The sequence below is a fragment of the Prorops nasuta genome, unplaced genomic scaffold (genome assembly GCF_024137725.1).
Source record: "Prorops nasuta isolate Cenicafe-Biocafe unplaced genomic scaffold, Cenicafe_Pnas_1.2 PNAS00053, whole genome shotgun sequence".
Lineage (NCBI taxonomy): Eukaryota > Metazoa > Arthropoda > Insecta > Hymenoptera > Bethylidae > Prorops > Prorops nasuta.
This window is the reverse complement of record NW_027116850.1, coordinates 603,561-626,297: the sequence shown is the minus strand read 5'-3', so window position 1 is coordinate 626,297 and position 22,737 is coordinate 603,561. Positions and strand designations below refer to the sequence as shown.

Sequence of the window (22,737 nt, the reverse complement as noted above, 5' to 3'; positions counted from 1 at the left end):
AGTATTATAAATTTCTTTTTATCGAGAAATTCCAAGGCCCGCCTGTTGAAAAACCTTGTTTATTATTTATAATTATTCCGTTGATGTTATAATGCTTCGTAATTTTTGACAATTGTTTGCACAAAGTGACAGTCTTCTTTGACCTTACGTGCAATCGTTACAAGAGTGCACCGAATTGCAGTGCTCCGTTTAATTCTTAAACTAGGCGTATAACGTATCCTATGAAAGGCACATTGTAAAGTACTATTACAACTATTTGATTTGTCTCGTGTCTCTTATTGTCTATTTAAACGATATCACTCAAACGCGACAATTGATAAACTATTAACTTTATTAATGTACTAAGAGAAAATAAGGATAATGATGATAATTCTAGTGTTTATATGTTTATCGGCAGCGATTCTATCTTCGCGTTCAATTCATGAAGTTCATGAGCATTGACAATTATTTAAATACGAGGGAGAATGTTAAGAATATAATTATGCTTAAACTCGCTTAATAAGTTACTCTCGGAATGAAACCTTACATTATGGAATTGTCAATAATACAAAATTTCACAAGTCGTATTGATAAATCGAACTTGAAAAAAATATCTGGCAGTGAGGTGAAATTTTGACGAGCGATATTGGTTTTTGTTTATCTGTCGAAATTATACTAATGGAGTTATTACTGATTTCTACTCAGTAACGGATGGCAGCTGACCTTATATATCGATCGAAATGCACATTGAACTTTCTTGCACGAAGGCCACTATGAGGAATTGAAAGTGATCCAATTTCTCATTGCTAGAGCCTTTTCTTTTCGTATATCTACGAATCGGCGATGATAACATTTGATTAGGCACTGAAATACTATAACATATATAATATATATATGTATACTATAATTGCTTGGTTCTATTTCATTAGATATTTTGGCGCTGATCCCACGTCAATGGTGTATCTTGAATCGTACCTTATCAGTTGTGTTTCATTTTACCTATAATTAACAAAAGTAAAACTGAGCTATATCGCGCAATACCCTTGCATCTCGTACGCACATATAAACTAAATGAGAAGCAGTCTATTTTTAAGAGAAAATAGAAAATTGGCACCAGAGAGATACGTGGGAACACCCATCGCAAGGTCTTGCTGAATATAAAATAATATTGCCACGCCCCATCAACAATGCTATCACTGCAAATTATTGGGGAAAATATGTAAACGCAATTATGACAGGCGTTAACACGAGATTGCATTACATAACTTACGTATCTTGAACGAGGTTCAAGGAACACCATTAATGCGATTACCTACGTGTCATAAATCGTGTTAAATTATCGCAAGATCCGATGTGACATGGATCGATTTTAGAAGAAGCAACGAATAAACGCCAGTAATTGTTATCGCATCATGATAACTACCGAAAATGTCTAGTTAGCGAATTAATTCACAATACAATCGAGCTAGTCGATTGGATCAATTCTATTCGTAAGATTCGTCGAAGGATTCTCATCCCGAGCTTACCATAATTTAACAGCTACAGATTAAAAGAGATCTGTACACGCATGGTCGACTCGAGAGCATCGCGCACTATTATCTACATAATACATTCGATAATCTAACTTGGGTTTGTGCTAAGGACGGCTTCGTGCGGTAATTAAATTCGAGGCTGGACGGTGATTGATAGGGGATCGTACGGATCCTTTTGGGTTGAGCCGAGAGGATCCTGATGGATCCAATCGCGTAAGATATCCGTCGATAGCACGAACCTATTCTTTTTATTGGTGCCGAAGGCTCGAAAGCACCGCGGCGTTATCACAATATAAGAAAGAGAAAGGGCGAATCAATGACGGTCATGTTAGATCTCGGTGTCCTTGGCGTATTTTTCCATTTCCGGATATATCGGGGACATCTCGAGAGTGCTTGGTGCCGATGGAACCGACGTTGGCGACGCTCCGCTGCTAGATCCCAAATGCAACATGCGGCACAGCTCGTCCAGTACTTCGTTGAAGGTCAACATGTTCATGTTCTGACCCAGAAGGTGCAGCAGTAGAAAATCTCCAACCTGAAATCGTAAGAAAATAGGTTACCATCAGCTTCATTCTCTCCAACCGTGCTCTTTTATATAATATCGCGTGACAAAACACTGACAAAAGGAACAAGAATTTGTTCCAAAACTTTTATTACCTGGGTTTTCCTGATAAGGGCATTGACCCCTGCAGGAGTTCCAAACTTGAATCGTCTCTTGAGAATGGTTTCCCGGGTGCTTGGCAGCAAAACGACGGCCATGCTGTACAGCAGAGCTATACCTGAGAGCACTGCCAAAATGATGAACCAAAACCAGAGGAAAATGTAGATCTTTTCATTGAGGATGTTCAAGGCAAGGACGCAGAGTGCATCGAACTTTTGAATTGTACCGGAAGCACCATATTTGTGGAAGGTACACTTGGTAACTCTTGGGAAGACCTCGATCATGGGGTCGCTCCGTTGTTCCTGATTCATGTTGCTGAACTTGACAACGTCTGTTCCGTAGGTAAGGAAGGCCCCGCCCAGGAACGTGTCGACGAAGAAAATATTGCCCACCTGAAATTGTTTCAATCACTGCTTATTCCTTTATCCAATATAAATACGTATTTCCGTTATTATTTTTCCATAGAGAAGAAAATGATCGCAGCGTGAAAAGGTGAGAGATTTGAGAGAGGCGTAAATCTACACAGGAAGTATAGGAATGGTATGGAGGAATTTACTAGGATAATGCTTGTGTGTCCAGGTTGTAAAGTTTTACGATGCATTATGCGAGTGTACAAGGGTTTGCGTGGGAGATACTTACGACGTTGACGAAATTGAGTACTTCGCAGAAGAAATATCCAGCAGCGTAGCTGTTATGCAGGTGGAGGGTCTCGACGATGTACTGAACGAGTCTTTGGGTTTTGGCTTCTCGTTCTTGTTTGGTTTCGACCATGGCGCCTCTCATACCCTCGGTGATCATCCTGATCTTACCCTCCTCCCACTGCTTCCACATCCAGTGAGGAATATAGAACAAGACTCCTTGGAAGAAGAGCATGAATGGTACCCACTGGTAATACGCGTGGTACCTCTTCTCACCCACGTCTATTCCCAATCCTGGATGGGCCACGTGGGTACCAACTGGCTTTAAAATGTTCTCTGGCAGCGTGAAGGTGTATGTGATCCAGCAGTAAGTGTTCAACACACGGTCCGACACTGCGTCATTTATGCAATCGATTGGGTCGCCTGCAAAATGAATAAAAATTAGCATTTCTCTTAATTACAAGAAATTCCATTATCAAGAACAATCGAATAATTCTCTATTTCAAAACCGTGTCGTTTCTTATCCATACTATTCCTACAGAGATAACGGTATCTTCCTACAACTAGCCGGAACATTAATCTCAATCTCACAGCAAATATTTAAATATTCGCAAAGATTCTTGTTAATATTAATCTTCTCTATCGTTACTATATCGACAGTGATTAATACAGTTAATCTTTATACAATTTGTTGTTTTTTTCTATCGTAAAGCGTAATTGGACCCGAAGCATTGATTGGGAGTCTTTCATTGATCGATTGGAATGTCATTTGTTGAGAGCAGTAAATGGGTCAAATGCAGCTAACGTGTAGCGCTAGTTGCGTGCGTAATGAACGCCCACTCGCGGTCTAATCAAGAGGAAACTCGTCTGCGGGATATCCGACAAGGTTGCAGCTATATCTGCCGCACTTGTACTGATAGAGCAGCATTGGGTGATTCCTGAAGGTTATAAAAATTAGCAGTAAAATTCCCCAATGAATAGCCGGTGAGTTCCCAGGCATTCCACGCTTACTCTATACCTATACAGGAGGCTATTTTTGTCCAACGATTACAATGACAATGTTTCGAGCCAAGAATTCTTTCATAGCTTTTAATTTATCTCAGCTCCACATGGCTGACCTTTCACCTCGCAAAAACGATTTCATTTCAATCTCGCCCGGATGATCAATCGAGGCTACTTCCACAAATTCAGCAGAATTTGCTCTAGTGATTAATGAGTCTCCAGTCGAATGATGGTTTTCCTCAGTGATTATTCTTTCCTGGATGAGACACTCAGCAGGCTTTACCTATTAGATTGTTAGCAGTCACAATGATGCAACACGCGAACAGTATAGCCGACGTGATCCTGTAATGTGCCCTGAAGATCATGTTGTCTATCACTGCCTTGTCGATGAGATACCGGACCTTCACGAATCCCGCAACAGCGGACACCAAACCAAACACTGCCATTGTCGATTCTCCTCAATGGACCTGGAAAACAATCATTCATTAGTCTATCGTTTTTTATTTTACATTTTACTAGATTAATAATATTTCTCCTGGATAGAGAACACATATGTAGAAACTGGGAAAGTGGGACAAGACAATTGTATACTTTTGCCGTATTATGTCGTAATAGCCTGCTAGATAAAGCAACGAGCAGCTGAGCAATCGTGTTTAGAGTTTGCCCAGTCTGATCATTCATGCGAACATGCGAATAAATCTTTGGCATTCTTATCGCGCAACTCAGTCAGTCCTAATGAGTCATTTTGTACTATTGTCGTATATTTTCATTTTGAATTGTACGATTCACTGTCCGTCAACGTTCCTGTCCAGTCATCGACCCAGCTGCCGCCGAGAATTTCGCCTAAAACGGCTCGATGAGAACAGATTGCGACTAGATTGAAAAAATTAGCGTCCGACGGGACGAATTGAGCAGGACTCTCTTAGGAAAGTTGTGTCAATGACACGATTGAATTTAATTTACTGCTGAAGAATCGCTGTATGGAAGTGATATGGTAGCTTATTCGACGTATCCATGTAGCTTTAGCTTCATTATTAATAGTTTAGTCGCGGAAGTCGCGAGACGTGGAGGGATCGATATGTATTCTTCATACGCGTGGAACGTGCTCTTGAACCCTCGGATTGTTCCCATCGAGAAACAAAAGGGATCGCTTTAAAACGAGTCCGCGTCAAATTCACAACGACGGAGCTCTTTACAAAGTTCTACAAAAGCTGCCTTTGAATTTTAACACCCACGCGCGGAATGCCAGGCACGACTCTCCTGCCATCCCAACAAAAAGAAAACCATCGGGCTCTGATTTCACGCGCGATTATATCGAAAATGACCAAACACATACGGTCCGCGTGAATCGATTGCCTCGATATTTCCTCTGTAGCAGCAAAAAATGCATTAATCTCTAGACGCACAATTATTTTGGAGATCGTTCAAACGTTTGACCAACGGTACGATTTTTTCGAGATTGGATTGCTTTTCCTTCGTACTTGACGAGGAGGGAGTGCTAGAGGCGGTGGAGCTTCGTTTTAGCTTAGTTAAGAGTAGTTGGAATTTTATTTATTAATTAATTAATTGAAGGCAGGCGAACACGTGCTGTCGCGTAGGGTCAATCCACACGAGGAGCTTGGCGCATATATCACGCAGAGGTTGTGACTTTAATGAACCAACACCAACTCGCAGCACGCACACAAATAAGTGCGATTCCACACAGCATCCGTAATGCACGAGAGAGATCCACGCTGTTTGTTAATTCAAGCCACATTTGCTTAGTCCGATGCAATGTTATTTCAATTCACCGTTCCATGTCGAACGGGAAATCGATAAATTCCATCGGACGACCGCTTGAAATTCGACTTGGTAAAGTTATTCTTAAACTATTTTATTCTTTATCTCAATAAATTAATTTCTAACTTATTCCAATGAAGTATAACGATATATAGATTTTATTAGATTATTTACGGAGAAATCGTTGCAAAGCTTAACAATTATATTTGTTAGAATTCTCCGAATTTTTGCACGTTACGCTTTGCAAATCTCAGCGTGGTCGTTTATTCAGTGCAGCAATGCAACGCAGCCAATTTAGCTGGCAATAGTTGGATTTCGAAATCTTTCTGCGAATTACGAGATGACCAGGCCTCGCGGGAGACATCGGGTTTGAAATTTCAAGCTGGTTTCAAATTAACGCTGTGGAGGATAGACTTTTGAGGACATACGAGCTGATGGCGCAGCGTTTCATTGTGATAAGTTATTCGCGGATCGACTCGTCGTTAAATTTACATTCACCTGCAAATCCCTGCTCTCTCCGATTAATGGAAATGGAAAAAAAGGGACGAGCATCGCTGCACATAATTTGCAAATCCGTCAATTTCTCGCACGCTCATCCTGTCCAACCACGCGAGTTTTATACAGAATTGTTTACAAAAAAGATGGGGAAACAAAGAATTGGTTCCTTTAGAACAATTAATTTTTCTAATACATATTGAATTTAAGTTTGTTTCCTTTCGCTATTATACTTTCCATGAAGTGATTTAGTATTAAAAAACGTATTATACTCTTCCGATTTAAAGGGGAAAGAAATGTTGGAGCTAATTAAGGTAGGTATACGATATTTCACGCAGAGAAATCTAATCGATAGGCCGTCGAGAGGGGCGCTGACCTTTGTTTTCATTCTCGAGTCGTGGAAGTTCTCGTTTCTCGGCGCTTGCGATTGGCCGGTTCGAATGTGCCAGCTCTAAGCAGTACTGTACGCAAAGGTATTTGCTGCAACCGCGAGACAAGGTCCCCTCTCGCACGATTTCCTCCTATAAACCGCAGACGCCTTTGCGAATCAGCAGCAGCGAAACTCTAGATTTTGGCTCGTCTTTCTTCAAAAGCTGTGTATAATTCTTTTCCTCCTTTTTTAATACACAAGTTTAATTATTTATCGTGTTCCGAATGACGACATTTGAAATGAAGAGAACGAGGCTGGAAAGCCGAGGAGAGTTTAGCAATTTCAGCTATTCGATCGAAGCTCGTAGGACGTCCAGCGCTTATGGAAATTGCAGAATGTTCCTTAATCCCTTATTTCATTTGTCGTTTCAGCGTGGTTTTCCTGCCTGCCTCGTCTCGACATTCCCAAGATTCGTCTGGCATGACTCAAAGAGAATTCCTGATAAAGGAGACCACCCGTTGAGTCTCTCTCTCTCTCTTTTCTTCCCTTCGGGTGCATCATCTCGTGAATCACGCAGTTTCCGGGACCACAAAATTACGAGTTGATCCTTCTAATGCGTCACAACTATTAAGTAATTCCGCGTAACGGATACTTCCTTCCTCCAAGAATAATAGAGATATATTCATTCCGTTCTGCGTATATACTCTCCGTTTTAATATCCTTTCCACATGACTGCTTTGTTATGTGGCTTCGTCGAAGATTGCTTTTTATGCACGTCGTCGAAGCATCGATTTCTATTCCATTCAACCTCGTTATTTACATTCCGTTGTTTATGTGTCCTGTGCCTGCGTGTATTTATCGTTGGCACGGGATTGTTTTCACACGTGCCTATATAAGTAGAAGGAAAAAAGATCGAAATAAATATTTCTAAAATGAAAAGTTTTTGCCTGTGATACGAATGCACTTTTTTTTCTAGTTGGATTTAATTTTATACTTCTCTATAATATTACAAGAATAATTATTTAGCATGGCAGTTTCTTATCTCGACTAGAGATCGGCGAACCCGCGAGTTAAGCCCGTTAGATGGAATAATAGCTCTGGGCAATGATTGCGCCTTAATGTATTCACTCGCATAATCGACGCAATTGCATAGGTGCATTTTCCAACAAAACTACACTTTGCCTTTTCAAGCAGAAGTCTGATAGCTCTGTCTAATCGTGAGAGTGAACGGTAAAATCTCCCCCACCCTGTTTTTAACTTCGGATTTAAGCGATTAGCGGATAAAACCGTTGACGCATTCTTTATTTCTCGAGGTCTTTTTCCTTCATTCGGTAATTGACGATTACTGTCATTCGTGGCTTAATTAATGTCCGCCATTTTTTCCTACCAAGATCAGCGATTTTCTAGGAATCTCTTGTAATTAATGCGACTCTTACCTCCGAGCTCGTCATTCATTCTCACCGATACAGAAATGCTTGAAAGTTTGCGAGAAACTCACGCATACTTGTTAAATCTTTCTGGTGAAGGGACGTATATATAGTTATACACTGCCGTTCAGAGAGAAATGTCTACGGTTAAACGTACTCCTCGTGTACGACCAAATAACTGTATTTTTCTTTTTAATGTCCTCTTTGACCGAGTCAGTTTTTTGTGATGCCACAGATTTGATCCAATTGTCAAATCTTTTGAGCAGTTAACCATGGGGCTTGGTTTTACATATATATATATATATATATATACAATTCACAATTGGCAGAGTCCAGTTAATGAAATGAAACGTTGAAGAGTAAAATATACACCTGGAACAGATATATACAAATCAGGTGAAGTACTCCCAGAATTCTGTATATTCGTAAAACGTGGTTAACCGGTTATGACGGATAATTTGGCGAAACTCTTACTGGTTTTCATAATAATGAAAATTCTGTTGGACCAACGAGGGTAAGGCAGAGGCAAAAGTTGGGCGATAAATCTTCCTTAAAACAGGATTCCCGTGGGGTTTGGATTTGCGAGAGGGGTCTCTCTCTCTCTCTCTCTCTCTCTCTCTCTCTCTCTCTCTCTCTCTCTCTCTCTCTCTGAGTTCTGGCAGGTCTCGTTGGCCAAATAAGGAGAACGGACTTCGACCTTTGCTGTCGAGGAAGGTGGGCCTCTCACAGACCCCCTACTTTCACGATTCGCAGATGGTAAATTTGCCCAAGGCTGCCTTTCCGCACGTGGGAACGTCTGCGAAGTTGCTAACACAATATAACAGAGGAGCGAGCAGCGTTCTCCAGAAAATCCTAGTAATCCGCCATTGTTGCCTAATCCGGATGCCCGGAACCGAATTAACCGATGCTCCCAGCAGTCAAAACAAAATAACTCTCTAAAATAAAAAGAATAACAATTAATCTTAAGGACTAACGACCAAAAGATAAACCTTTATCAACGACCACCACGACTGCTTTATTTCCTATAGCTTTCCATTTAAAAAAGAGACTCGTAGAACTGGAATATCGATCAAGTTGAACAAGTTTTGTTGTGGAAAAAGGCGGGATATTCCGGAAGTATGAGTACCGCCATATAGTATATATGCATATATGATTCACGTTATTGGCCACCCGCGAAAGTGCGTTGCGGTTGTTGCGATACTCGAGAGAAAATGATGGGAAACGATGCTAGCGCCCTATGGGTTGGACGGTCGAATTGGGAAGATTCGTGGATAAGGTATGTAGAAGCGCGCGAATAGATTTATGTTAGGTTAGGTAGAGAGGACAGGACGCGAGAAAGGTTTTGTTGACCGCGATTCTTGTATTATGTTTCATGGCACGCCAACCACCCGTATGGTCCTCGTGTATACATACAAGCACAGAATTATCGCGCCGTTACTCGCGCGTAGCATAAATGTTTCTTTACGCACGCGTGATAGGCATACACCAGGAAAACATGTTGCTGCAACATGGGAGGTTATGATATAAGCTCCTCCTTGGATTAATCAGAGATCCAGGCCATAACCGTAAAGCTATTACACCGGTTAATAGCATGAAACACAAAGTAACTTCTACTAGAAACTCAAAACTTCAATATATAATGAAAGAAACGCAGGAAATCTTGTTTCCCTTTAGTCTGCTGAAGATGCATACGATTGGCTGATCTCCGGGGTGGTTTTGTAAGGACAACACAGCATTTGACAACATTGTCCGAGATTTGTGAATGCATGATTATGCACACATTTACGTTTATGTTTATGTGTGTAGTAATCTGTCATCCGCGAGAACGAGATAACGGGCGAGTAACGAGGCTCTAAACAGCACGCTAAATATTGTTGTACGATGGCAATTATGGTTTTTCTAGCGAGAGCTAATAAGCAAAGAAGCACGGAGAAACGCAAAGAAAAGCGATTTGTCGCTCGCTGGTAAAATATTTGACGTTTATTCGCGTGTAAACATAGGAGAATACCACGGTACTGATACGATTCGCGTAATTGAACTCGAGCAAGTCGATGGCTTATGGGCAAATCGTTGCAGCTGAATTTATGGGTCACGCCGAGACTCTCCAACTGCCTTTGTGTCCACCATATGCGCTTTGCGCAAGAGTTGGTAAATAGTCGTTTGAGTCTGTTTAAAAGTAACGAGTTTAACGCATTAATTCCATCCTGATTATGATTTTATTGTGCCGGAGATAGGCAGCACGTTGATGATAAAATTATACCAATCTTTTGCTTTGCGCTAGAAAATTTGTCTCTTATATTTCAGAATTGTTCAAAGAACGTAACTTATTCTTCCAAAAACAACGCATTACTCAATGACTCTCTTCCGTTTGTATATCAACAAAAGCTTCGATCGAGAAAACACTTGCATCGAGTTCTCGGCGCTACGTACGGAAAGAAAAACGTGCAAGGCCAAGCTGAATAAATTTTGATACGCTTTTTAACTAGATACCATTGTTATTTAAATAGATGCGTGGCGGATGCTCGACTCGATCGAATTAATTGCCGTCCCTGCAAATTGGTTCATTAAAGCGAGCAGTACTGGAATGCGGATTAAAAAAGATTAATTCCTTAATTAATTCTTGAATCGTTGGATCATAGTGTTTGATAATTGGCTATTAATAGATTGAACGTTGACACCGGGAGTAGAATGATAAATATACGCGGAGTAAGCGTGCAGTGGGCTCTTTGTTATATCGAAGAATAGGAGATAGGTAACTCTACTGTTATGGAACGCGAGCGGTCAAGTTGCAGGATCCATGAAACGATCGATAAATCAGAAAAGTTTTTTTTTTCAGTGGCGAGCGTGGAGTTTGATAGTTGGATTTCTTTGATAGAGCGGAACACGAGTGGGCAGGCTAACAATGGAACCATCTCTACACGTTGCTCGTCAGTTTTTGTATCCTCTTAATGGACGGCTCCTTCGCTACTAGACTTTAAACTGATTCTGCCAAGCTTCCACGATTCTAACGTTCACTTCATTCCATATAACGTCCTTGGATTCTGTCGTTTCACTAGCTGCACTCTCCACGATAGCTCTAATTTTTCAATTCGATTCACCAAACTCCCTGTAAGCTCAATCATTTTAACCTTAAATTGCGAAAATGTTCACAACAAAAAACCTTTGATTTTTACAGTTTGTAGCTCTGTTTACATTTCTTTGCTGCGTTGTGTATTTGCTTATCTGGTTTTATGGAATCCTAGTGGCTTTGAATTGTTTACAATGAGGCGTGCTCTCCCCAGCACCATCTATCCGCTGCTTCTCCCCCTGAAGCAGATGTTTCAGCCCAACAAGCAGGTGTTCTAAGCGTCCTATTATCATGTATCGTCATACACTATTAGAAAAGGTCCAAATTTTGACGAACAAGACCTCGTATATATTTGCAGGAAACTCTATATAACTTTGAACCTCAAAATTGTGCGAGTATTTTAGTATTTACTAACAATGAAAGCACTTAAAAGATAGTGAAAACAGATGGACCAAAGGTGAGTAATTGCGTTTTTGCGCGAGATAAAGATTTGATAGGTTAAAAAATACCTTGTACAAAGCGTTGCAACTGAGTGACTCGCGACTACCTTTTCCTCTAGGACTATAAGCTAGATCTTCAGTGTCGATACTTTCACACGAAAACAGGAGGAGTTCTATTGCTGCCACTTAGTAATCCACACTCTCTCCTCTTTTTCTTACTCTCACACAACTTTACGTACGTAAGAATATGTCGAAGTTTCACTGAAAGGTACACACAAGAAGCGTTAGCACGGCACGTTCGAAAAACAAGGGGGTTTGCGTAGATGGCGCTACTAATTATTTGGGGAGAAAAATGAGCAAATTAGTGGCTACTTGGCCAGGACAGGGAAGCTAGCCGAGTTTAGGTTTGCTTGCGGATACCGCAAGCGTGTCTCGGCAACGGGGCCCAGAGACGAACGAGGAACGACTGAACGGATCGAGGGGCTCGCTCGGGGCCCCACCACTCCGCCATCTTGCCTTCCTCCATGTGGGGACAAACGCCTACCAGAATCATCGAGTTTCCCTACCTCTCCGATCTTGATTTTCTCTCCATCCCTTTCATTCTTCTTCCAGAATTCACCTAATCTTACGGAACCTAGTCTCTCTCCGTCGGTAAAACAGATTGCAATATCTAAATACTTAAGAAATCTCGCTAGTATTTAAAACTTAACCATTAAATTTCACCATTCTAGGGTCCTTTCGAGGAATTATTATAATTAGAACGAGCTCTTACTGTTACTGGGAGAACTTTGAGTCTTGCGTGCTTTGTACACGGGAAAAGAGATGCTATTGAAACAAGACAGAAAGAAAGAGAGGTAGGATATCTTGAGCCGAAGGTTTGCAGCTCGGTGAATACGCAGTAACCAAGCCGGGAACCTGTTCGTTCCACAAGAGAAACAGAGATGAATCGTCCCGCGGTTCTTTAAAGGTTGCTTGGTGCTTTTCTTTACCTTTTCCGTTTCTCTTTCTCCATTTAAAACAGAATAATCTTCTCTATTGTTCAAAGATACTGTTTCTTCGCCTAGGACAACGCGCTTTCGGCCATTCGCGTTCAAGAGCCGATCTTGAGACTGGCGCAAAACGCTCTCGTATAATCTAAGCCTTGAACGAAACTTCCCATTATACAAATCACACAAACGTCACCGCCAAGATTATAACAAATTACACGAAGAAAGATCAGAGTTTAACCAAAATTTATTCTTTTCAAATATTTGCGTATAAAACACTGTGCATTGCTATTAACGTTACACTAGTTGGATTCCATTCTTGTTATCGCACAGATTATATCCGATTTTTCTCGGAGGTTTCTACTCTGTTGCTTTGGTAATTTGTTTCCTTGAAGTTTCCCGTGTTTATTACACCTCGCTCCAGTAAACCGGATGTAAGCGAGAAAAGGAGCGAACGTGAAATATTAAAACTGCTGTTTCTGACTTGAATATAGGTTAGGTTGGAGGTTAATTGTTTAGGATTTTTTGTCGAAGATTTTTGGAGTAGTTGCGTGACGTTTAATGTTAATGTGGAGAAGAGCTATCATCCAGAGACGTTCTCAGGGCCGTAGGGCACGTAATAAATACTCGTCTCGCTTATAGCTTTACCTCTTCCTCCTTCTTTCTTTATCGGTGTAACACGCTGGAGGAAGGAACTCCCGGCTGCGTAATCGCGCAGGGATCCTCTATCCTTTCCAGTTTACTCTCTCCCCACGTCTTCTCTTTTTCCTCTTGCTTCTCTTAGCTTACCCTACTCTTTTGCTCTTTCCTTTTGCATCCTAGCGTAGCACGGTGAAGTTGTTCGGCCAGGGCCGTACATCCTTGCTGGATGTTCCTCGCCGTTCTTTCATACATCCGTGACTCACTCTTGATTCACCTTCAATGAAACCTCACCGACTTACAATATTTTATACCCTACCTTTCCTCGTTCACAATTCCTCGTAAGGTTCTTCATATATAGAAAAAACTTAATATTAGAATCATCTGGAGAAACAGAATTTTATGGTAAGTTGATAAATTTTGAAACCAATAAACTGTAAAATAATTTTCCTTTTTATAATTTTCTATATAATCAGGGAGCAGAAAACTTTTGTAAAGCTATGCTAAGAAACGCCTTATGAAATTTTAATATTGCTTTTGATATAAGTTTGTGTCGCGATCCTAATGAACGCCCTTTACGATTACGGTGGTTTAAAGAAAATCTTTCGCCACCTGTAGAGATTTCAAGCAGCTTAGGTCATTAAGGAGTCTGAGTCTCGTTGTACAAAAGGAAGCACACGATGGTGGTGGGCGAGCTTTTATCTTTTGATAAAGCAGCATGAAAATTCTCGTATGATTTTATATAAAGCACGCAAGCCGTAATTTTTCCATGAGTGTTGGTGCACCTTTGACAAGGAGCCGCGGCTGGAGTTGCATGCGGAGTAAAAGGTAGCGTAATAGATGTCAGGGCCGAATCGTCGGGTCCCCTACGATCTCAATTAAACCAATTGGCAAGCGATTAAGCGAGATCAGCCGAGAAGCATCGGCTTTTTCCCGATAGGAGATATTCGAACGAAAAAGTGGGTAAATTCCAGGCACTGTAGTGGAGATCCTTGAAAATACGAGTGTCTAAAAATTTCCGCAAACACAAGAGGGCCAACTGTCTAACGCGGGGGTCCCATTAAAAGGTGTTTGAAGCTAGTTTAAGTACTCGAGAAACACGAGCTCGAGGGACCAAGTTGAAGCTTCCTAATTAAGACCGAAGAGCACTTTTCCCCCTCCATCCTCCCATAAATGAAAAAGCGCATCCAGTAGCGAAAAGCTTGCTTGGTCCAGCGCCGTCACATTGCGGCGGTGGATAAAATCTCACGGGACAGAAACCGGTGAGACTGGAATCATGATTCCACGAACAATTTTCTTTGTGATGTCACGCTCGTGAGAAAAATGCCGAGATTAGGAAGAAGGGAGAAAGGAAAATTGGGAGGGGGAGAATGATCGGGAGACTTGGTACATAGATTTATCATTGTGTGGGCGCAGGGGGCTTTGAGTCGGAGCGTACGAGCGTACGAGATCCTCTTAAGTTTTCCGCCACTTGGCAACTTTGCGGTTTGACATTTTTATCGTTGGTACGTGTGGGCAAGGAAAGTTAGGATGCTTTGTCTTGAATGGGTATGGGAATGAACGTATGAAAATGCCCGAAGTCAGAGAGAACCGAAGTTCACGGGCATTGGCCGAACGAATTCGTGTTAGACGGCGCGCTCGGTAGGTGGCGACGGGAGCGGCGGAGCGAGGGGACGCGGCTGGGCCTTATGGAGGGGGTAAAACTCGTCTGTGGGAGCGTGAGGGATATATCCGATATCTTTGGAATGGGCCATAGGTCCCAGCGGACACTGCTTGAACCTGTCTCCACGCATCCAAGTCCGCTTGCTCACCTGCATTCCATCAAGACCCTCCGCTAATGGAGGGAGAGGGGAGGTCTTTTGGGCCTGCCAGCCTCGGACCCACGCACCCAGAGCCCCCCCACCAACCTTCTTCTATACCGAAATTCCACACTTTTATCGACTCTTCCCCCTTCCCTCATTACCATCTAATAATTTTACCATAGACAAACCTCTTATCTCACGTGACATAAAAATATAGTTTTACTACAAATTTTCTTCTTTTTTATTTTCCGTAATTAAAGTATCCCAAGCTTTTGAAAAATTCGGCAGGAGCGTTTCCGCGATTCGTCTCATATTTCTTTGTTTAATATTGCTGGATCAATTCATTTATATCGCTGCTGCACACACTTTACGATATTGTATACTGTATACAGTCTTTCGAGTTTCATCCTAACGACGAGATTCCATCGTGTTCTTTTTAATGGAGACGTCGATTCGGATTTTTTCAAGAATCCCTGGAAGAGGTTTTTTAGTCGTTATGGCGACTTTTTTTGGTGATTGCGGTTTTCGGCTTGAGATTGAGACGTGAACGGGGTCTGGAGATCCTTAGATACGAGATTGTCAGGTTGTCGGTGAGGGTGTGGGAGCGTTCCGGGTATGGCCGAGACCTGCCAGCAACGACGCACGGATTTATGAAAGGTTTTTAACGCTCATAAACCACTTCCATAAGCAAAATTCTCTAGTCAAAATTCCAGTGAAACGATCGAACTCCTTTCAAAATCAAGTCCCGATTGCTAGCAAGAAATATTTTCATGGAAAACCCGTAAATTTGTAGTTCGTGGCCTTCTTCTTCAAACACGGTTCATTTATATAAGTATAAGTTTAAAAAACAAGTCTGGCTGCTTGATAAGAATGAATAATTTGCTATTAAACTATCGAGCAGGCCTCGCATAGATTTTTAATGCGTTAATTTTCTAGGAGGGTTGGGGTCGTTGACCTTGAATTTGGTAGAGAATCAAGTTGGGAGCTCCGTTATTCGTGGAACTGGCTTTTTGGATGCGCTGAGAGCGTGCTTCGCGGCGACAAAGTCTCGGTTGGGTTGTAAGGTACAGCTTGGTCGGTTACCTTCTGGCAGATAGCTGCATTCCTACGAGGTGAAAGAGCCACGTGGGGGCCTCAGTGGCAACGCCGGAGTCCTTAGGGCCCACCCCACTCCCCTCTTCTCTCTCTCTCTCTCTCTCTCTCTCTCTTTCTCTCGCGCTCCGTTCGAGAACACGTCCACCCTATGGCATGCGCCCCTCTTCCTCCCAACACCTTAAATAGCCACGGCTCGTCTATAATAATGCCCAAAAAATGATGCAATTGCCTATCCCTCTCTCTCTCTAACTATCAACTCGTTGTTCTCCACCCTCACTCCCTAGTGGATAAACCTTCGGCAATCTTTTAATAAAAACCCTTTTTTAAATCAATTTCTTCATTATTGACACGAAAATTTTATTATAGAGGCTAAAAAATTGAATTTTAATAAATGTTGTATTTTTATTTATTTTTTCTTGTAGGAAATTGGGACTGGATTTGGTACCAAGGCAAGGGGCCCACATGGTGGACCCAGACACGATGTCACTGGTCGAGTTGTATCACGTGGTAAATAACCGTTATTTAATTGCTACTTTTAGCAGGAAGATGATTTTCTAGAGAGAGGAGAAACAAGAAGTGAATCTTATAATTTCAGCACGTGCAAAGCGCGGAGAACTCTCAGGGTGCATCGGGTCGGGGGACCTTGAGGCGGAAGGAGCACAAGAAAGTGCTGACTCACCATCTTTACTTCTGCATGAGGGATTTCGGCCACTCCGTTGGCGAGGACACCGAGATTTACTTCTCCCTTTACGACGCCAAAAAGTCCCAATACCTCAGCGAGAGATTTCTAGTACGAATTTCCAAAGAAGGCTTTTCCAATTACGTGGAGAAGCTGCACAGCAATTGCACGATTTTTACTGACCTTGGAAACTCCGACCTGAGTCGCGACCTTTACATGGTGGCGCACGTGATGAGGTGCGGCCGGATGCTGTACTCCGATTCCGGCAAGAATAAGACCGGAAGTGCCACTTACAGACGACCTCACGGGGTCGCGATACTCTCGCTCTCGGAAGCTGCTCAGGATCACGCCGATGAACTTGAAATGACCTTCAAGGTACCAAGAAATATTCTTCTATATGTATCTTAGCGTTGCACGAGGATACGATAATTTGGAAAATTTACATCGAGTTCTTTGCACCAGGTGTACCAAGGGGAGGAGAAAGAGTTTCATCAGCTGCACGAGCAAATAATTCGAAATAACAAGTGCTCCCCCCTTCCTGGCCAACCAAACTATGGAATCGTCGTTTCTCTTCGCATGCTCCACGGGGAATTGTCCCAGGTTCGTGGAGAGTATCCTCTGCTCTTCAAAAATATCTGCTTGACGAGAAAACTTGGATTCTCTGACGTCATTATGCCAGGTGACGTCAGGAACGATCTGTACCTGAAGTTGGAGAGAGGCGAATTCGAACGTGGTGGAAAGTCCAGTGGGAAAAATATCGAGGTTCGTCGCCTATATATATTTTCGTCTGAAAAGTTCTCATCGATTATTGGAAAAATCTATCGTTGCTCAGGTAACCATATTGGTATTGGACTGGGAAGGCCAACCCCTGGAGGGATGCTTGTTCGGTGCTGCTGGGATGGATGGTAGCTCCGAGTATCAGAGTTTAGTCATTTATCACCACAACAGTCCATCCTGGGCGGAGACTGTCAGGCTTGCTGTACCCATCGATAAATTTTATGGCAGCCACGTGCGTTTCGAATTTCGACATTGCTCCAGTAAGCCTCGGTCATGAAGAGATACCACAAGATCATATGTATATATTTATATACTAGATTTTTATTTTTATACTTTATTGTTACTTTGTAGCACGTGAAAAAAATGACAAGAAATTATTCGCCTTCGCGTTTGTACGTCTAATGGAGACCGGAGGAGCCACTCTTCAAGATGGCCAGCATGAATTGTATATTTATAAATGCGAGGATCGTTCAAAATTGGATTCACTGAGCTACCTCACATTGCCCAGCAGTGCTCGAGAACCAAACGTTTCCGGTGAGAAAACTCTCTCCGTCTCGTTAAATCCCCTCTTCTTCTAGGAGATTTTAAATTCAAGCACGCTTTGTATCTCTTCAGGTCCATCTCCGTTTTCAAGATCCCCCAAGGAAGGGGTGTTTATTCACACTTTGCTGTGCAGCACAAAGTTGACTCAGAACGTAGATCTGCTGAGTTTATTGCAATGGAAGGCACATCCGGAACGCATATCCGAGGCTCTTGGCAGAGTTTTAAGATTGGATGGCGAAGAGCTGGTAAAGTTTCTTCAGGATATACTCGACGCCCTATTTTCAATGTTCCACACCGAGGATGGCAATTCCACGGCTCATTCTGGCTTGGTATTCCAAGTCCTCGTATCGATCTTCAGCTTGCTGGAGGATTCAAAGTTCGAGCATTTCAAGCCAGTGATGGATGCTTACATTTCCGGTCATTTCGCAGCAGCCCTCGTCTACAAGGGCTTGTTGAGCAGCGTCCAGCATTGCGCTGATTGGGTGACGGCAGCAGAGAAGCAAGAACCGATCATGAAATGCTTCAGGTCTCTCGAGTATATCTTTAAATTTATTATACAGAGCCGTTTGTTATTCGCCAAAGCAACGGCTGGTCAATACGAGGACAGCTTTAAGCAAGACCTCTTTCGTGTATTTACTGCTTTAAACAAAATGCTGGGTCTGCCTTACGATATGGTGCTCCCCTCGCAAATAGCTCTATTGCTCTCTGTGTCTGCTGTATTCGAACAATTGGTGGCTGTATTACCAGTCCTCGATGTCACCAAATTGACCTGTACGATGTTGGACTCGGTGCCAAGAGAACCACCGCTCCAACTCACCCAAGCAAAACTGCAGGCAATTAAGAATCTCACAACTTCCGCTTTATTTAGAGACGACGACGAGAGCAGAAACATGCTATTGACAACTATCTGCCAGCATCTCAGAGTCCACTTGGCTAGAAGAGAGGAACTCAAGTCTTGCACGGATATCCTTGGGGAGATTTTGAACTTTTTGCACAAAAGGGGACGCGACACCAACAAAGTTAACAACTGCATCCATCACGACGTGGAGACTCTGTGTTTGTCAGTATTGGATGTTTTAATCCAGACGATTTTGATCGTTATCAATGGAAATGGACCAGTTCTTGGCTGTCTAGTCGCATGCTTGATTGGATTGCTGCAATTGCTCGACGAGTCACATTATGCTCGTCTTTGGGAGGAACTCACCCACACCGGAGACAGAAAGCCTCTTAAGGATTTCCTCCTCAGGGTCTTTCTTGTTCTCAGGGATTTGATGAGACAGGAAGTTTTCCCATCTGACTGGCTCGTCATTAGGATGCAAGCCAATAATATTATTAGAAAGTCTCTCGAGGAACTGGCACAACCTTTGGCCCTAAGATTCCTTCACAACAGCTTCGATCCACAGCTATGGTCCACATACTTCAATTTGGCTGTCGCCTATCTCACTCAACCATCCTTGCAACTCGAGCAGTTCTCAGAAGTGAAGCGTGAAAAGATCATGGAGAAATACGACGATATGAGAGTATTGATGGGTTTCCAAATTTTGTCAATGTGGTCCCACCTTGGCGATAGAAAGTTAGAATTTATACCCAGCATGGTGGGTCCTTTCCTCGAAGTTACTCTGGTTCCCGAAAGCGAACTCAGGAAGGCCACCCTCCACATCTTTTTCGACATGATGGAGTGCGAGCAGCGGGCTCGAGGAAGCTTCAAATCTGTCGAATCGGAACTCATCGATAAACTGGACATTCTCATAAGTGAAAATAAAGGAGACGACGAGTATAGACAGCTCTTTAATACCATGTAAGTAAGTTCTACAGTATCGAACACAATGCTGTATCTGCAATTTAAGTCTCCTCTTTACCCTGTAATTTTTCTATTGTAAATTTCTCTGTAAAATTCTTCACACTTGGGTTTACTTACTTTTTAAATTTCAATTAAAAATTTCATGCTGCTTCAGGGAACATCTCAGTGTAGTGTAAGTTAAATTAAGGAGACTCAATCCTTCGAGGGGAATCATTGTATTCGTTATTTGAGATATTAATTTTGTATTATGTTCTATTAGGTTACTGGACCGAGTTCAGTCGGAGGATCCAGCCTGGAAAGACAGTGGAACTGCTTTTATAACGTCAGTGACACGTTTATTGGAAAGACTTTTGGATTATAGAAGCGTGATTCAGGGAGATGAAAATCGTGACAAACGCATGTCGTGCACGGTTAATTTATTGGTACGTACTAAAATCTTTATACAGTCGTTGTTGGAAAACATCACTGCGACACGTATACGATAATTCCATTAAGTTCAGAAGCGACCTCTGTAGATAGGTATATATATGAAACAAAATGCACGTGTCCACCTTCAGAATATTTTTTAACTCGCACTTATCGCTCGAGTGGAAACTTTGCTGGAGGCTCTTGTCTCTGTTCTAGTGAATTTTAAGTGAGTTATATACTAAAATGGGCATTCTTCTCTTTTCTTTGCAGAACTTTTACAAGAACGAATTTAATCGTAAAGAGATGTATCTGCGCTATATCTACAAATTACACGACCTTCACTTGGCTGCTGAAAATTATACCGAGGCTGGATTCACCATGAAACTTTACGCGGACCAGCTTGGTTGGGGATCGAATATTTTGCCACCTGACCACACGCATCCTCAGCAACCAGAGTGGCAAAGGAAAGAGCTTCTATACCTGAAGATTATACATTACCTGGATAGGGGGAAATGTTGGGAGAAAGGTATCCCATTGTGCAAGGAGCTGGCTATCCTCTACGAGACGAAGCTTTACGATTATGCGAAATTGAGCCACGTGCTGAAATTGCAAGCCAAATTTTTGGATAACATCTTGACACAATTGAGACCAGAGCCAGAATATTTCAGGGTTGGATTCTATGGACTTAGTTTTCCACTCTTCGTCAGGGTATCTTTTCTTACTTCCATTAATTACTGCAGAAATGTTAAATCTATAGATATTTGACCAATTAGCAATTTTTAGAACAAACTATTTATTTATCGTGGATTGGAATACGAGAGAATAGGTGCATTCACCCAGAGACTGCAGACCGAATTTCCAAGTGCTAAAATCTTGATGAAAAATTCACCACCGGACGAGAGTATACTTTCCTCTGAGAGTCAATGTGAATAAAATTTGCATTATTGATGAGTAAGTCGTGGTAAATTCTTGTTTTGTTCATCGTTTTTATTTATTATTTATAGATATACAAATTTGCAACGTGAAGCCAATACCCGAGGAGGGAAGTTTGGCTTCAAGCGGTGTGGATGTTCCGGAGAGAGTTTTGGCATTTTATTTGGTGAATGACGTGCGTAGATTTACGTTTGATCGACCGCTCCATAGAGGACCCGTAGATCGGGAGAACGAATTTAAATCTCTGTGGATCGAAAGGACAACTTTGACGACGGAGGCGAAGCTTCCCGGAATCCTTAGATGGTTCGAGGTTATCGAGAAACGCTCGGAGCTTTTGGCACCGGTCCAATACGCTTGCGAGACTATGCAAAGCGTGGAAAGAGAATTGATAAGATTAGTCGCTCAGTACACTGCTGAACCACACAGAAATATAAACCCCTTCAGCATGAGGCTTCAAGGAATCATCGATGCCAACGTCATGGGTGGGATTAAGAAATATCAAGAAGCCTTTTTAACGCCAGAATTCTCAAAACAAAATCCGGAAATGGTTTCTCATGTCAACAGATTGAAGAGCTTAATTCTGGACCAAATTAGTGTACTAGAATCAGCCTTGGTGCTACACGGGCAATTAGCACCTTCCGGTGTACAACCACTGCACAAGAGGCTAATCGAAAGGTTTTCACAATTGAAACAAGCTCTTGGTCCAATGGCTAGACAGAGGATTGTACACCAAGACAGTATCGTGAAGTAATTATTTGATAATATCTCTCTTTTATTTAGGATTTAATTCGTTGCTGCGAAATTTATGGAGAATGTATTTTTTAGTTCACCATTACCACCACTGCCAATTAATGATAAACAGAGGCCAGCGACCTTGGAGACAGCAGGATGTAGAATTTCGAATACCGATAGTGATGGGCTCCCGGAAGATGAAGGATTTTATACCAAAGTGGATGGTGCACCACCACCCATTCCTCAGCGAGAAGTTCGTCCTCGCTCGGTGGGCTATGGGACGACACCTCCTAGACCAACGCACCAGAGGACTTTGAGTAAACCTCTCAGTCCAAAATTACCCCTGAGACATTCTTTGCCAACTCCTACAGACGGCGGTGATCAGGGCAACCTAAGAACTTCCTGGAGCGAACCTGGACCTGGACCTGCTCCACCTCTTCCTCCAAGAGGATACAGTAAATATCTTCTTTTATAAATTTTTTCTTTGTTATAGTATTTTCCAATAAAATCTTAAATGTTTTATTTTTAGCTCCTGATAGGAGAGATTCCGCCAATGCCATAGTCACCTCAGCCCCACCGGCACCACCAAAACGCTTAGTTTATAAACGCACCACGGAATGGAGTACGGACGACGATACGGAGTCCCAAAACGAACCTAACGATCTTCGAGATAGTGGAATTTCTACGGCTAGCCTTTTGGACTTTCAGTCACATCTGTCGAATCTCAATAATCTGAGCTATGAGGACTTTGAGCCTAGGTCCAGGTGCAATGACGTTATGAATATCTCACCTCCATCTGTGATAAACTCATTGAACGCTTCTGGGGGAAATTTCGCGAGTGGTACATTCCAGGGATCTTTGACAAACGACGAGGTAATTTGAGTAATGGCTGAATTAAATATTATCCTTTTGTAAAATTATGACTGATATATTAAAAAATTTGTACGATTTT

The 22,737-nt window shown here is 42.2% G+C and overlaps 2 protein-coding genes across 5 annotated transcripts in view; one reads left to right on the top strand and one right to left on the bottom strand.

The window, feature by feature from the left end:
• The window catches only part of spg (dedicator of cytokinesis spg), a 31,688-nt gene that overhangs the window by 7,335 nt on the left and 1,616 nt on the right, over nucleotides 1-22,737 (top strand). The window contains exons 1-15 of one of the 3 annotated variants that reach the window (XM_066744911.1): nucleotides 11,927-12,041; nucleotides 12,122-12,244; nucleotides 16,335-16,419; nucleotides 16,508-16,966; nucleotides 17,054-17,353; nucleotides 17,424-17,628; nucleotides 17,720-17,902; nucleotides 17,984-19,709; nucleotides 19,867-19,884; nucleotides 19,972-20,134; nucleotides 20,391-20,828; nucleotides 20,904-21,045; nucleotides 21,125-21,800; nucleotides 21,879-22,240; nucleotides 22,315-22,658. In XM_066744911.1, coding sequence (XP_066601008.1) covers nucleotides 12,213-12,244; nucleotides 16,335-16,419; nucleotides 16,508-16,966; nucleotides 17,054-17,353; nucleotides 17,424-17,628; nucleotides 17,720-17,902; nucleotides 17,984-19,709; nucleotides 19,867-19,884; nucleotides 19,972-20,134; nucleotides 20,391-20,828; nucleotides 20,904-21,045; nucleotides 21,125-21,800; nucleotides 21,879-22,240; nucleotides 22,315-22,658 — 5,133 coding nt within the window. In that variant the 5' untranslated portion in view covers nucleotides 11,927-12,041; nucleotides 12,122-12,212. Of the gene's footprint in view, nucleotides 1-11,926; nucleotides 12,042-12,121; nucleotides 12,245-16,334; nucleotides 16,420-16,507; nucleotides 16,967-17,053; nucleotides 17,354-17,423; nucleotides 17,629-17,719; nucleotides 17,903-17,983; nucleotides 19,710-19,866; nucleotides 19,885-19,971; nucleotides 20,135-20,390; nucleotides 20,829-20,903; nucleotides 21,046-21,124; nucleotides 21,801-21,878; nucleotides 22,241-22,314; nucleotides 22,659-22,737 lie in introns of those variants that run through there. The other 2 variants (XM_066744909.1, XM_066744910.1) reach the window with 2 other exon arrangements.
• Inx3 (innexin 3) lies at nucleotides 43-11,848 on the bottom strand. Of its 2 annotated transcripts, XM_066744916.1 has the most exons (6): nucleotides 11,460-11,848; nucleotides 4,096-4,279; nucleotides 2,812-3,233; nucleotides 2,399-2,564; nucleotides 2,169-2,299; nucleotides 43-2,046 (listed from the first exon to the last, which is right to left on the bottom strand). In XM_066744916.1, exons 2-6 carry the CDS (start codon nucleotides 4,256-4,258, stop codon nucleotides 1,840-1,842), a joined length of 1,089 nt encoding a protein of 362 aa, XP_066601013.1. In that variant the 5' UTR covers nucleotides 4,259-4,279; nucleotides 11,460-11,848; the 3' UTR covers nucleotides 43-1,839. The 2 variants fall into 2 exon arrangements, with proteins under 2 accessions (XP_066601013.1, XP_066601012.1); XM_066744915.1 differs by having other exon boundaries at nucleotides 44-2,046; nucleotides 2,169-2,564; nucleotides 11,460-11,845.

Bases quoted from the DNA above. Each gene is read 5' to 3' on its own strand.
- Inx3 (XM_066744915.1), bottom strand. From the start codon at position 4,258: ATGGCAGTGTTTGGTTTGGTGTCCGCTGTTGCGGGATTCGTGAAGGTC. The intron at 2,565-2,811 runs GTAAGTATCTCC...AAACAATTTCAG, and splicing joins TACTCAATTTCGTCAACGTC to GTGGGCAATATTTTCTTCGT. The intron at 2,047-2,168 runs GTAATAAAAGTT...TTACGATTTCAG, and splicing joins CCCTTATCAGGAAAACCCAG to GTTGGAGATTTTCTACTGCT.